The sequence below is a fragment of the Aristolochia californica genome, unplaced genomic scaffold (assembly GCF_029961685.1).
Source record: "Aristolochia californica isolate CCGP_79_NKW_82.1479 unplaced genomic scaffold, dmAriCali1.0.hap1 SCAF_9, whole genome shotgun sequence".
Taxonomy (NCBI): domain Eukaryota; kingdom Viridiplantae; phylum Streptophyta; class Magnoliopsida; order Piperales; family Aristolochiaceae; genus Aristolochia; species Aristolochia californica.
This window is the reverse complement of record NW_027182290.1, coordinates 32,949,527-32,961,711: the sequence shown is the minus strand read 5'-3', so window position 1 is coordinate 32,961,711 and position 12,185 is coordinate 32,949,527. Positions and strand designations below refer to the sequence as shown.

General features: G+C 39.8%; 2 protein-coding genes and 1 pseudogene across 2 annotated transcripts; 2 read left to right on the top strand and 1 right to left on the bottom strand.

The window, feature by feature from the left end:
- Positions 1–1,134: 1,134 nt before the first annotated feature.
- On the top strand, positions 1,135–4,281 carry LOC137940380 (S-adenosylmethionine decarboxylase proenzyme-like). Its single transcript, XM_068785413.1, has 4 exons — positions 1,135–1,244; positions 1,345–1,435; positions 2,536–2,685; positions 2,849–4,281. Exon 4 carries the CDS (start codon positions 2,982–2,984, stop codon positions 4,152–4,154), a length of 1,173 nt encoding a protein of 390 aa, XP_068641514.1. The 5' UTR covers positions 1,135–1,244; positions 1,345–1,435; positions 2,536–2,685; positions 2,849–2,981; the 3' UTR covers positions 4,155–4,281.
- Positions 4,282–4,969: 688 nt separating this feature from the next.
- On the bottom strand, positions 4,970–6,177 carry LOC137940801 (cinnamoyl-CoA reductase 1-like). Its single transcript, XM_068785927.1, has 4 exons — positions 6,048–6,177; positions 5,804–5,958; positions 5,551–5,736; positions 4,970–5,470 (listed from the first exon to the last, which is right to left on the bottom strand). Exons 1-4 carry the CDS (start codon positions 6,175–6,177, stop codon positions 4,970–4,972), a joined length of 972 nt encoding a protein of 323 aa, XP_068642028.1.
- Positions 6,178–6,650: 473 nt separating this feature from the next.
- Positions 6,651–11,439, top strand: LOC137940381 (H/ACA ribonucleoprotein complex subunit 2-like protein; annotated as a pseudogene).
- Positions 11,440–12,185: the final 746 nt, after the last annotated feature.

Below are 12,185 nucleotides of genomic sequence, written 5' to 3'. Positions count from 1 at the left end.
CAGTGTTCCAATGGTACGCTGAGAGGGAGAAGAGAGGGAGACCGAAAGGCTCTACTATATAGGCTCGGTCTCCCGTGCTTTGCGACGGAGGTCGAGAGGGAGAGGAGAGGGAGGCCGAGAGAGAAGAGAAGCTGAAGGTTGCGAGAGAGAAAAAAATTTCTCTGAAACCTTGTTCGACAGAGGTTCCTCCCCGATCCTCCCCGATAACGAGATGTATTCGAACGATGGTAAGTTAAATCCAAGCTCGACCCCTTGGATTTCACTTACCATCGTTTTATGTCTAAAAAGAGGGAAAACGAAATACAATTATCTTTCACTTTCTCCCGTTACTTAATGGGGGCATTAACGGATTTTGGCCTACTTTATTTCACTTGCGCTGCGCATGAACATGCCCTAATAGGTAAAAAACCATATTAATATTTTTTTAAAATTTTCTACTACAACAATAGGAAAATTTTAGCTTTTTTATTCCTTAAAGACTAGGGGTGAAAACCTTAAACCCTCGACCCTATGTCCTAGACCATAACCCCTAGTCTTAAGGAATAAAAAAAATAGTTAACGTATGTAATGATGGAAGAAATCGGAGCACCGTCATAGCAACGTTTTTTCTCTTAATCTTCAATAAAGCGTACGTGTCAAGGCAGCCATGCAAGTACTGCCAACCCAGTGTGGGATGAGGCCGCCAGCTAATCCTCCCATACGATCATCACTCAAAAACTGACAAGTGGCTCCACCGCCACCTCTTCTTTTCTTCCCTTCTTTATCGACGATTCGGACGTCTCTGAAGGCATCCAAGGTTCGTGTGAAATACCCGTAACGACCCTAGCCTCTTCCTCGGTCAGTATCGCGTGATTCTCATGCTATTTTGGAGTTACCAATATACCCTTACTCTTCTTCCTTTACCAATTTTATTCCAGTGTAACAATATCGTTTAGAATGGGTAGTTCTGTCTTTTAGTATCGTTTATTTCTGTTTATGGAATTCTTCAAAAGAAGGGCATGATCGTAATGTTATATCAAAATGAGTGGTCGTTATCTTTACTTTAATTTCTTTTTTGAGACCGACGGAAGCGGATTCTCGACGGAAGCGGATTCTCAGCCATCCGTTTTCTATAAAATAAGGGCCTCGCGTTATTGTTCCTTCACAACGCTTCATAATTCAGAACTCTCTGGCGCCGTCCCGTGATTCTTTGTTGGAGTCTTTGAGAGATTGATATAGCGATTGTTCATCGGGATTCTTTTTCTGTGAGTATGGTTTTCTTTTAGATCAATCTATTTCGATTCGTGCGATAGGATAGGTAGTTTGTGTTTTTTGTTTACTGATCTAGTTTTTACGACCTTGCAGGCGGTTGTTCTTTGGTTTTTGGGGTTTCTCTCATCTATTGGAGGGATATAGTTGTTTCATTGACATCGGTTATTAAATTTTGTTGGTATCGGTAAGTGCGTCGTTTTTTTTTAGTTTTGCAGCGCTTTAGGTTTTATTTGTTGCATGAGTTTTTCTTTTAATTGCAATGTGCTTGAAGTTTTGTTTACGCGGAGGTTCTGCTTTTCTGTTTATTGCGATAACTTAGTCAAGCTTTCGCTTTTGGAAGTAGATTCTCGGTCTGAGTTATTTATTTCTGTTTCTCGTGTAGTCTCCCCTGATGTTTTTTGGTAACCACTTCCTTGTGCTCCTATGGTGATAAAAAAGTTTCCTGTATTTTATGCTTTTGTTCTGTATTAGGTGGAGATTTTTGAAAGTAATTTGTTGGAGCTTCGCTTGCTATTCTGAAAATTGATGATTGAGTAGTCAGTCTTTAGAGAGTTAGTCTATTCTCAATCGCTTGGTGGTCAAGAAGTTTGCCGTATTTTATGCTTTTTTTAGAAGTAATTTGTTAGAGTTTTGGTTGCTATTCTAAAAATAGATGATAGAGTAGTCAGGCTTCAGAGTTAATTGTCGTCTATTAAATTGGCTTTTGTTAATGATATTCACGGCAGATGCACGTGTTGTACTGAATTTAAGTTGGTGGTGTTTTTTGCTAATACCCTGGATTTAGACGCTTTTTGATGAGTTGCTTCTATGTTACAACTTTTGTCTTATATTATATCATACTAGTTTTCAGAACATTTTAAGAAGGTTTTTTATTTTTGGTTCTTGATTCAAGTGTTTTTCATTTTGTCTAACATTAGGTTTTCAAAATTTTGGATTTCCGATTATATTACATTTTGGGTTCTGTTTTACTAGTATCTTTGAGGGCTAGTTTCCTGTTAAGTTTAGCTATTTTCCTCTTGCATTTTTTCATTTCTTTTGTGTTCATGTAGTTTTGTATTACATCGTCTGATTGTACTTTAGAGCCTGAAAATTTTCTTTCGGCCTAGAGATTGTGGAATCTCGCTATTTCTTTCATTGTGGTTATTATGTTACCGAATATAAATTTTTGAGTTATCTAGTGTTTTTTCTTCTTCTTCATTGTGCTTGAATGTTTCCCTTGTACTATTTAGTTGGGCGTTATCCGTCTAAAGATTCCCTTCCCCTCCTTATGTAATGATTCTCCAGGAAAGGCTGAATGTTATAATGGAAGAGAAAGGTGGGAAGAAGTCCAGTAGTAGTATGTCTCAATTTTATGAAGCTCCCCTAGGCTACAGCATTGAAGACGTTCGACCAAACGGCGGGATCAAGAAGTTCAGATCTGCTGCTTATTCCAACGTAAGTATTTCAATGTAGTTTCTTTTCTGTAACATTTCTGCTTTTCTTATGATGAATGAGATTTCAAATCAACTGTGTTTTGAAAACAAATCATTACATGTGCTTGAACTTTTGGCTGATTCCGTTGCATCTCTCCGAATGATATTTTTTCTTTTGTATGCAGTGCGTGAGGCAGCCATCCTGATAGGTTCCTGGGTCACAATACACGTCTCCTGCATAAGCATTACAGATTTTTAGTTTTGAGTTGGTGGTACGTTTTTTTCTGTAGTTGATTCCTCTTCCTCTTCCTCTTCAAAATGGCCATGGCCGTCTCTGCAATTGGGTTTGAAGGCTATGAAAAGCGGCTTGAGATATCATTCTTTGAACCCCCCATTTTTGCTGATCCTAATGGTTCTGGCCTTCGTTCTCTCTCCAAGTCTCAACTTGATGAGATATTAAAGCCTGCTGAGTGCACCATTGTGGCATCGCTCTCAAATGCTGCTCTTGACTCGTATGTGCTTTCTGAGTCTAGCCTCTTTGTCTACCCTTACAAGCTTATCTTGAAAACGTGTGGGACTACAAAGTTGCTACTCTCCATCCCACCAATTCTGAAGTTGGCTGGTAACCTTGCCCTCTCAGTCAAATCTGTGAACTACTCTCGAGGGAGCTTTATTTTTCCTGGTGCTCAGCCATATCCACACCGCAGCTTTTTGGAAGAAGTAGCTATTCTTGATGGCTACTTTGGCAAGCTGGGCAGCGGTAGCAAAGCCTATGTGATGGAGAGCCTTCTGAAATCTCAAAAATGGCATATTTATTCAGCTTATGCAGAATCACTTGACCATCCGTGTTACACAATGGAAATGTGCATGACTGGTCTGGACCGGAAAATGGCTTCTATATTCTACAAGACTGAGGAGAGTTCTGCTGCTAGTATCACTTGTCAGTCTGGTATAAGGAAGATTCTTCCCAACTCTGAAATTTGTGATTTTGAGTTTGAGCCATGTGGATATTCGATGAACGGTATCGAGGGCTCTGCTATTTCGACAATCCATGTGACTCCTGAAGATGGTTTCAGCTATGCAAGCTTTGAGGCAGCGGGATATGATCCGGTAGCGGTCGACTTGAGTAAGCTTGTTGAGAGGGTATTGGCTTGTTTCTATCCTGATGAATTCTCCATTGCTATTCATGTGGAAGGCCGTAGAGGAGGAGGAGGAGGAGGAGGAGAAGATGTGGGATGGGGGTTCCAGCCAATAGAGTTGATGGGGTATGACTCTGGCGAGCGTGTTTGTCAAGATCTTGGAAGCGGTGGATATGTGGTCTACCATAGTTTTAAGGCGTGCGGCGGCAAATGCGGTTCGCCTAGGTCTATCTTGAAACGTATGGACTGGGAAGAATCGGAAGATGAAGAAATACCAAAAGAAGAGGAAGGGATAAAAAAAAGATTGATAGAGTTTGACAGCTGCAGTTGTGCTAGTCCTATCCCTGGCTGATGAGATGGGTTTTTAGTTCATGTTAAAGATGTTAATGTTATCGTCATTTGTCGAACCTTCTGTTATGGTATTGTTGCAGGTTTGTCTGTGGTGTCAAATTATTGGATTATTGGTGATTTATCAGATTTATTTGGATTAAGCATGCTGATAACAGAGAAAGTGCTAATGATAACTCGTTTAAGTGCTAAAAGAATCCCCTATTATTGGATTATGTTAGATTTGTCTAATAAATTGATAAGGTTTAAGTTAACCCAATTAATAAGAAATTTAAATGGGTACAACCTAAATTGATCCAAAAACAATAAGATTGCTAAAATTGATGTAGTAGTATCTCAAAATAAATAAAAGCCATTCCTTAGACTTATTGATTTTGCCATATCTCACATTGATTTTTTACTAACATTCGAAGATGTACACTAAAAGGTATAATGTGAAAGCACATTTAGGCCTTGTTATTGCCTTTTCTAAAAAGTCTTGGAAAGATATTTCCCCTAGAAATATATTTTTAGGGACTATTATTACTTTCCTGAAAAACACTTTAAAAATGACTATTGTTACTGTAAATTCTTACCAAAAAAAAAAAAAATTTTAGCTGTAAGAGGTGAACCTTCCGCGGCTCTGCCCCTTTATCTCTGTATTGAGACTTCAACATTTAAGCTGAAGGAGAGAAATAATCTCTGAAGTAGTCTTTTTGGTTTTTGGTTTTTTATATCACGAAAACGGTTCGTTCCTTTCACACAAGTTTTCTAATAGACGCTCTGTAAACTCGTCAATTAAGTTGAAATTTTAATTTTTATGATTTCAAAACTCCTGGTTCAGAAAGGGAGGTGGCCCCTTTCTTGCAGGCTCTTGACAGTCTCACGGAGGCTTTCCTCCAATGGCGTGAACTGAAGCCCCAAATCTCTCAGTTTCTTGTTTGAAAACTTGTATGGTTTCTTCATCGAGTTCACTTCATCTGAACACCTGGTGGGAACAGAATACTGGGGGAACATCTTCGCCAGCTTCTCCACCAGCTCTCCTCGGTGCAAGACACTCTCTGCACAGAGATATCCTCCAGGGGCAGATGGGTTCTCGTACACTAAGAGGTGAGCCTTGGCGACGTCCCGGACATCCATATAACCCTGCACAGCATTCACGTACGTCTTCGCGGAGCCTGTCAGGTACTTCAGTACGTGCACGATGCTCGAGCTTACAGTAGGCAGCAGCAATGGCCCCAGCACCACCACTGGATTCACCAACAGTAGGTCGATTCTTCTCTCCTGGGAAAGCTCACAGGCGGCTCTTTCAGCCATCACTTTCGCGTAACAGTACCAGTTCTGTGAAACCTTGGGGTTAGGCGAAGCTGTTTAAAGAATTTAAAGAATGTCAATTTAAGCAATCCAAATTGAACAAACACCTTAGTGGTTTTGCAGTACTCCGCGTCGCTCCAGCAGCTCTCGTCGACGACGATGTCTGGACTTCTGGTTGGGTCCATCCAAATGGCTCCAATGGAAGAAGTCAACACCACCCGGCGCACTCCAACCTCTGCTGCAATGTTGATTACGTTCTTAGTCCCTTCAACCGCAGCGGCCAGTACTTCTTCCTGCAATTAAGAACGTCCGTCACCATGTCCATCAAAGTATGTAACTGAAAGTAAAACAAACACTTACTGGATCATCCGTCAGCGGACATGCCGTATTGAAAACTCCATGGCAGCCCCTAATCACCCTCCGAAGGCTCTGGTAATCCAAGAGATCCGCTTTGTAGAGAATCAACCGCTCTGCGGCTCCTGAAAGCTTCTTTAACTCGTCATTCTTGGAGTCCTCTACAGTTCCAAAGAGAAAACCATGATAATTAGCAGCTGTTTGGTAGAAATTGCAGATAGTGGATAGAAGAAGGTACAGTCGCATGCACCTGGATTTCTGACTGTTCCTTTTACTGTGTATCCATTCTCTAATAGTAACTTGACCAACCAGGAAGCTATGAAACCTCCGGCACCCGTCACGCAGACGGTTTGGCCGGAGCCGAAATCGGAAGAAGGCATCGTTTGGTGGATAAATCGATGTTTTTTTCAAACTCAAAGCAATCTACTCCCATGTAATTGATAGTTGAATCAAGTTTTGGTTTCACACCAGATTTCGGTTTAATTGCTTAAACGAGTAACTTGATTGAAACTAGTCTGGCTTAACATGGAAGGTTTCAATAGTAGGAAAATAATGCCCAAGAACTGATTTTTAATACGCAGGGAATGCTTGGAGTTTGGATGTTTCATGGTTTGTTTGTTCCAACTTTTGGTCGTAAAATGGAATCCGAAGTCAAAATGTAGATGGCTGGTTTGACGAAAATTTCAGTCCAGAAATTATTTTCAGACTTCTTCTCTTCTTCGTTGATGTTGAGGATGGTGGAAGGTCAGTAAGAGCAATATTTTGTTTTTCAGCCTCGTCGACCGGAACGCGACGACCGAGATCTAGGGCCCACAAGGGTTTCCTCTTATTTCTCTGACCTAATACGCCAAAAACCAAAAACCCAAAACCCTTGCCCTCTTCGAGGTACAAAGGCGCCTAAAACCCTTCGCCACTCTGCTACTTCGCCTGAAACTTAAGACGGGGCGCCAGGCGAGCGAGCGATAAAGATGGGGAGTGATAGCGAGACGGAGAAATCACAAAAGGAAAAGAAGAAGTTACTTGCGCTCGCCCCAATAGCTAAGCCTCTTGCAGGGAAAAAGCTCTGTAAAAGAACCCTCAGGCTCGTGAGAAGAGGTATACAACTTATATTTTGGAAAAATATATCTGGTGAGAATGTGTTAGTCATATATTTTCTTTTCAGTTCTTGATGTATTTCTTTGAATGAGCGAAACTTGGTCGTTTCTTGCTCTTCTCTTGTCGGATTTTCTTTATTTTACTCATTTGTACGTGTTGTTGAACATTTTAAATTTTATTTTGTTTTCGGAAACGGGAACTTGATTTTTTGTTATGGTTGCCTTTCCATCCAAAGATTTTTTTCTGAGAAAATGAAACCTTTTACATTTACTTTCTTAATTTGGGGATTAGCGTTGACTAGTTGATTTCCTTGGTTACTGATTTTTTGGTTATCTTATGTGGGTGTCATAGTTATTTTCCAAATGTGGTGTGTTGTTTTTTTCTTCGTTGACGACATCGTCTTTTATTTAATTATTGAGATCTCAGGTTTGCAATTGGAAGGAAAAAAAAAAAAAAAAACTGCTTGAATTCTGCATGTTGGCGGCACTAGCCACTTGGGAGAAAACACTTTCCCAGTGACTAATGGAACACTTCTTTTATTACTATTTTCTTGTTTACCTTGTAATTGTTAGTGTTTCTCTTGAACTTCAGTGTTTGGTATTGTATTTTTCAGCTTCTGAAACCAAATGATTGAAAAGAGGTGTAAAGGAAGTGGTGAAGAGTATTAGACGTGGAAACAAAGGGTGAGCTTTCTCTGCACAGTGTTAAGTAAATTTCCTGTTCATGCCTTTATGCGATTCTTGTTCTAAAGTAGGCGAACGTTAAACAATATGTAATTGGCCACGTGGAGTAACTTGTTTGAAGTTACTGGAGGTAATTCATGGTGCATGTAGGTCATGTTTGATAATCATCTGAGATTTGTAATCTCCAACCATTTCTAAATTGGAGAAATTCAAAGATTTTTTTCTTCATGATGAGCTGAAAATGGCCTATGAGAATAACTACATGAAACTTAATAAACCGCTTGGCTTTTCTTTCTTATTACTATTAACCAAACTAAAAGGAAGGGGCCAATGCTACCTGGTAATCACTCTGGAAGACATTTTACTTGTTAAATAAGATTCTAATTGCATGCCGTGTAGTATCTGTAGAACTCTCATTTTGTCTGCTTTTGCTTCTTCAACTTGGGAGCCAGCATCTTTCAGAGGGTTGTCAAGATTCTCATAGTAATTTTATGGTGTTATTATGTTTGAAACCTCTCTTATGCATTTGCCCAGTGCAATTTGACCACACTAGGATAGTTAACATTAAATTTTTTTGCTTAATTTATTATCTCATGCTCAGCTAACTGCTTCAATGAGATTTTTGTAATCTTGTTGTTTGAGTTATGGGCACATACTAACAAAATTATGTTATACTGATGACTGCAGATTTTGTGTAATAGCTGGAAATATATCTCCTGTTGATGTCATTACTCATGTCCCCATTTTGTGTGAAGAAGCTGAAATCCCTTATATATATGTTCCTTCCAAGGAGGTAATTTGAATCTTGTGCTTTTGTTTCTGCAAATTCAGCTGCCAATCTTAGGGTCATCATCACTCTTTCAAAAAGAAAAAACAACTAGTCATCAACCTGCGTAAATTTATCCTTTAGGAGACCTAAACTATTCAGAATTCATGGCATGTTTAGAAGTCAAGTTTATATGGAGATTCCTGATGGACCTAAAATTTGGTTGCGCTAATTTATGTATCCCCTTCAGCAATCACTTTAAGGTAGATTATTTCTGATTGCCTCATTGGAGTAGAATACTGAGAGGAGCACTATCGTTATCTGAAGAGCCTTGATTTCCATCAATGTCTCACTGAGGTCGAGCTTATATTAGTGTGTGGTAGGTCAGAGAGCATGTAAGAACAAGTGCTGCTAGGTTCAATCCAGGTCTACTCTTGAAGGGTCTTGTAAAATTACATCTTAGGACAATTCCTTTTGTATGTATGGCTCAAACTGTTGTTAGAAAATTCTGTCCTAACATATTTTATAATGCAGTCTGGTCTAGCTAACGCTGGGCCAAAATTTCACTGGGTAAGTCTCCCATTCAGATACTCAGAAGACAGGTAGGTCAGTTTGATGGCTAGCTGGCTGACCCACCTGGCAGGGTCCAACTTCTTTACTGGTAATAAACAAAATGAAGGTGAGGAGTGTTTGAACTGGGACCCAAGTACTGTGTTGGAAAGGGTATGTGAAAGGAATAATCGTGTCTTCTATAAGTCCACTGATCCCCCGGAAAAAAAGCCTGTGACTGTATCACCCATCACATCCTGTCTTGGCACGCACAAGGAAGGAATTTGAAGGCATGGAAAGTGCTTACATTGCTGAAAACTGGGCCTCTATTGCCTCTCTGTCCAACTCCCAGCTTGCCACTGATGTGGAATGGACTCCCCCTCCTAGACGAGTCGCCATAATCAATTTTGATGGCTGCTCTATATGCAGCCCAGGCCCTGCAGGAATCGGGGGCATGCTTGGGGACACCAATAGTGAGACCCTCTACTCCTCTGGACCTCTGGGCGCTGCAAACTCCATAGTGGCAGAAGCTAGTACTGCTCTTCAAGGCATTAAAATTGCAGTGAACAATAACACGAGCAACTTGCTTGAGGAGGGGGATGCAAAAGTCATAATTTGCTGGGGGACCAATGCAGCTGAACCCTTGTGGAGGCTACTCCATATATTTGAAGAAATTGAGGATCTCTTAACGCACACCCGGCGCAATTGCCCATGTTCACCAGAGTGCCAACTTGGCTGCAGACATTCTTGCTGAAAGGAGTTTCCAAAAGTGATCTAGAGATTGAATTTTTTCTTTATTTTTGTTTGTTTTCCTTGGCTTTTTTTCTTTTTTTTTTTTGGTTTCAGGCCTGTCCATGTCGTCTGTTCTCCCTTTCTCTAATAAAACTTGTCACTTCTCAAAACAATAAAAAGTACTGTCCAGGAAGTTGGATGCTGTACTGTACTAGTCAGGATAAGTTAGATTATGATGTGAACCTCAGAAAAAATAGAATCAAATAGAGAAAGGGATCAAGAAAGAGAGGGCTAAGTAGACTCTAAAAGCATTTTAGCTAGTCAAAACTTCAGTTTCACTGATGTCAATTGATTTAGGAAAGCCTCAGCTCTCTTCAATAGAATCGGAGAAGGAAGAAACAGAAAAACAGAGTAGATGAAAACTAAGAGCCAGGGAACAATATCAAATCTCTTCTTCCTGTTTATTTCATGATTCTTAAATTCGATATGAACCATGACAGGGGAAGGGGCTTGAGTCACACACACGCACATTCATGTAGATAATCATTCATGAGCTGAGATTAGACTACTGAGCCAAACGGTTGAGCCAGGTCTGGAGGCTTGACCCTGTCAGGTTTCAAAATATTGGTTCTAACTAGTAAATTCAAACATTTTTTAGGAAAGTGGTAAATTCAAATTAATCCTCCTGTCCTGTTGTATGGGAGTATCAGATAAAGAGTATGATGTGCACACTCAAATTCATCATGTTGTCAAAAAGAAGGAAAAAACAAGAAAGTCGAGTGGCTTTAGCTTCCATACTTTTTTTAGGGTATTAGTTAGATGGCCTTTCTGAGGTTGATTAGGAAGTAAATTTGTTTATCAGTATGTGTTTATGAACAAAACCTATAGGACGAGCCAAAGCTATTTGAAATATGAATGTGAGTATTCTAAGCACTCAAAATATGAAAACCTGCAAAACAGGCATTTCTAAGTTCTCGGGATGTCAAATAGTACTTGTGCAATTGTTGGGAGCAATTCTTAAATTAGTCCATGCAACCTTTCTTTACCTCCTTTTTATAAAACGAAATATGAGAATGAAATGATTTTATAAAAAGAAATATGAGAATGAAATTATTTTATAAAAAATAATATGAGAATGAAATTATTTAAGAAAAGAACTGTCTAAGGAGAAATACATGAACATCTACATAAAAGAAATACAGCTCCCTCTATTTAAGGAATAGCACATTGTGGATTTGAATTGAAATGTGACACTGAACTCCTGATGACTGCTAAACTCATGGCCTCTAGCCTTAAATATAGGTACATTGCCTAAGAAAAGAAAAAGATCATAAGTGGTGAAATGCTAACCTTTCTGGTGTCAAATAATGCTGATAAGGTTCTCCCTGGGTCTTTTTGTTCACAGGATCTTGCCAGTGCAGGTGCAACCAAGAGGCCCACATGCTGTGTTTTGGTGCTTACGAAACCCACTAGAGGAGAGGTGAGCCAAGAAGTGTTGGAAAAACTAAAGTCTGACTATGCCCAAGTTGTAGAAGATGTGAAAGACCTCTCATCAACCCTCGTCTAAGTTTTATCTGATAATACCTGTATGAATAGAGACATTTACCTTTTCTTAACCTGTTTTGAGTTTCACTTTTTACATTTTTTGTTGTGCCTTGTCATTTGTAGGCAAGAAAAAGATATATAATCGTTAGATCTGTCAGCATTTCAATTTTTTACAATGCGGACAGATTATGCACGATGATCCTTTCATCTGACCCAGTAGTGACTAGTTTTAATGGGGTTTTGCCTTTGAGGCAAGAACTTCAGGAACTGTTAATAACACATAAACCAGTAGTTGGTAATTGGTTTCTGCTTCTCCTAGCACATAATCAGTGATATGTCGCGAACTGCTTGTTTCCCATTGTTTTTCTTGAATCGTAGGACTGAAAAGGTTTGTGGCATTTGGTCATCTGACGGGGGGGACCGGAGGAATGCAATGTATGAAAACAGATTTTCTAGCTGTATCGTCACCTGAGTAGTAACAATCACGCAAAGAAACAATTTTTCATGGCCATGAAGTCAGACGCCCAACAAACGGGAAGACAGGGATGTGTCCTCCTAGCTCCTATACATATTTGTGCTGAACCATACCCATTCCTATTCATTCTTATTTGGGGAGACATTATCCTTTCGTCATGTTTGAACTATAAACCTGGACGCGTCCTTTCATTTGATCTTGAATGCAAATCGTTTCCCCGCTCGATTCTCTTCCATTTTGGCTGATTCGGGTTAAACTGGTTTAATGAAACTGAGTTTACACCGGACTATTTTGGGCAGTTAACCATGATTATCAACTCAAAGCTGTTTGAACCAAGAAAAGGATCCAACAATGTTTGATTGAATGTCGGTAGATAGTCTCGATTGAGTGACAAATCTTACAGCTAATCAGCCTCTACCCGTGGAAAGGTTTAATGGCTGACACCTGCTTTGACGCAGTGCGCCCAATCAATTCTGTTAAAAATGCTTAGAAACGCCTCAGTGGAACCCACTTGGTAAAGGGATTAGAATAATGGAGGCAAAA

Coding starts and splice junctions, on each gene's coding strand:
- LOC137940801 (XM_068785927.1), bottom strand. CDS start 6,177: ATGCCTTCTTCCGATTTCGGCTCCGGCCAAACCGTCTGCGTGACGGGT. Junction 5,959..6,047: donor AGGAACAGTCAGAAATCCAG/GTGCATGCGACT, acceptor TTGGAACTGTAG/AGGACTCCAAGAATGACGAG. Junction 5,737..5,803: donor GTCCGCTGACGGATGATCCA/GTAAGTGTTTGT, acceptor TCTTAATTGCAG/GAAGAAGTACTGGCCGCTGC.
- LOC137940380 (XM_068785413.1), top strand. CDS start 2,982: ATGGCCATGGCCGTCTCTGCAATTGGGTTTGAAGGCTATGAAAAGCGG.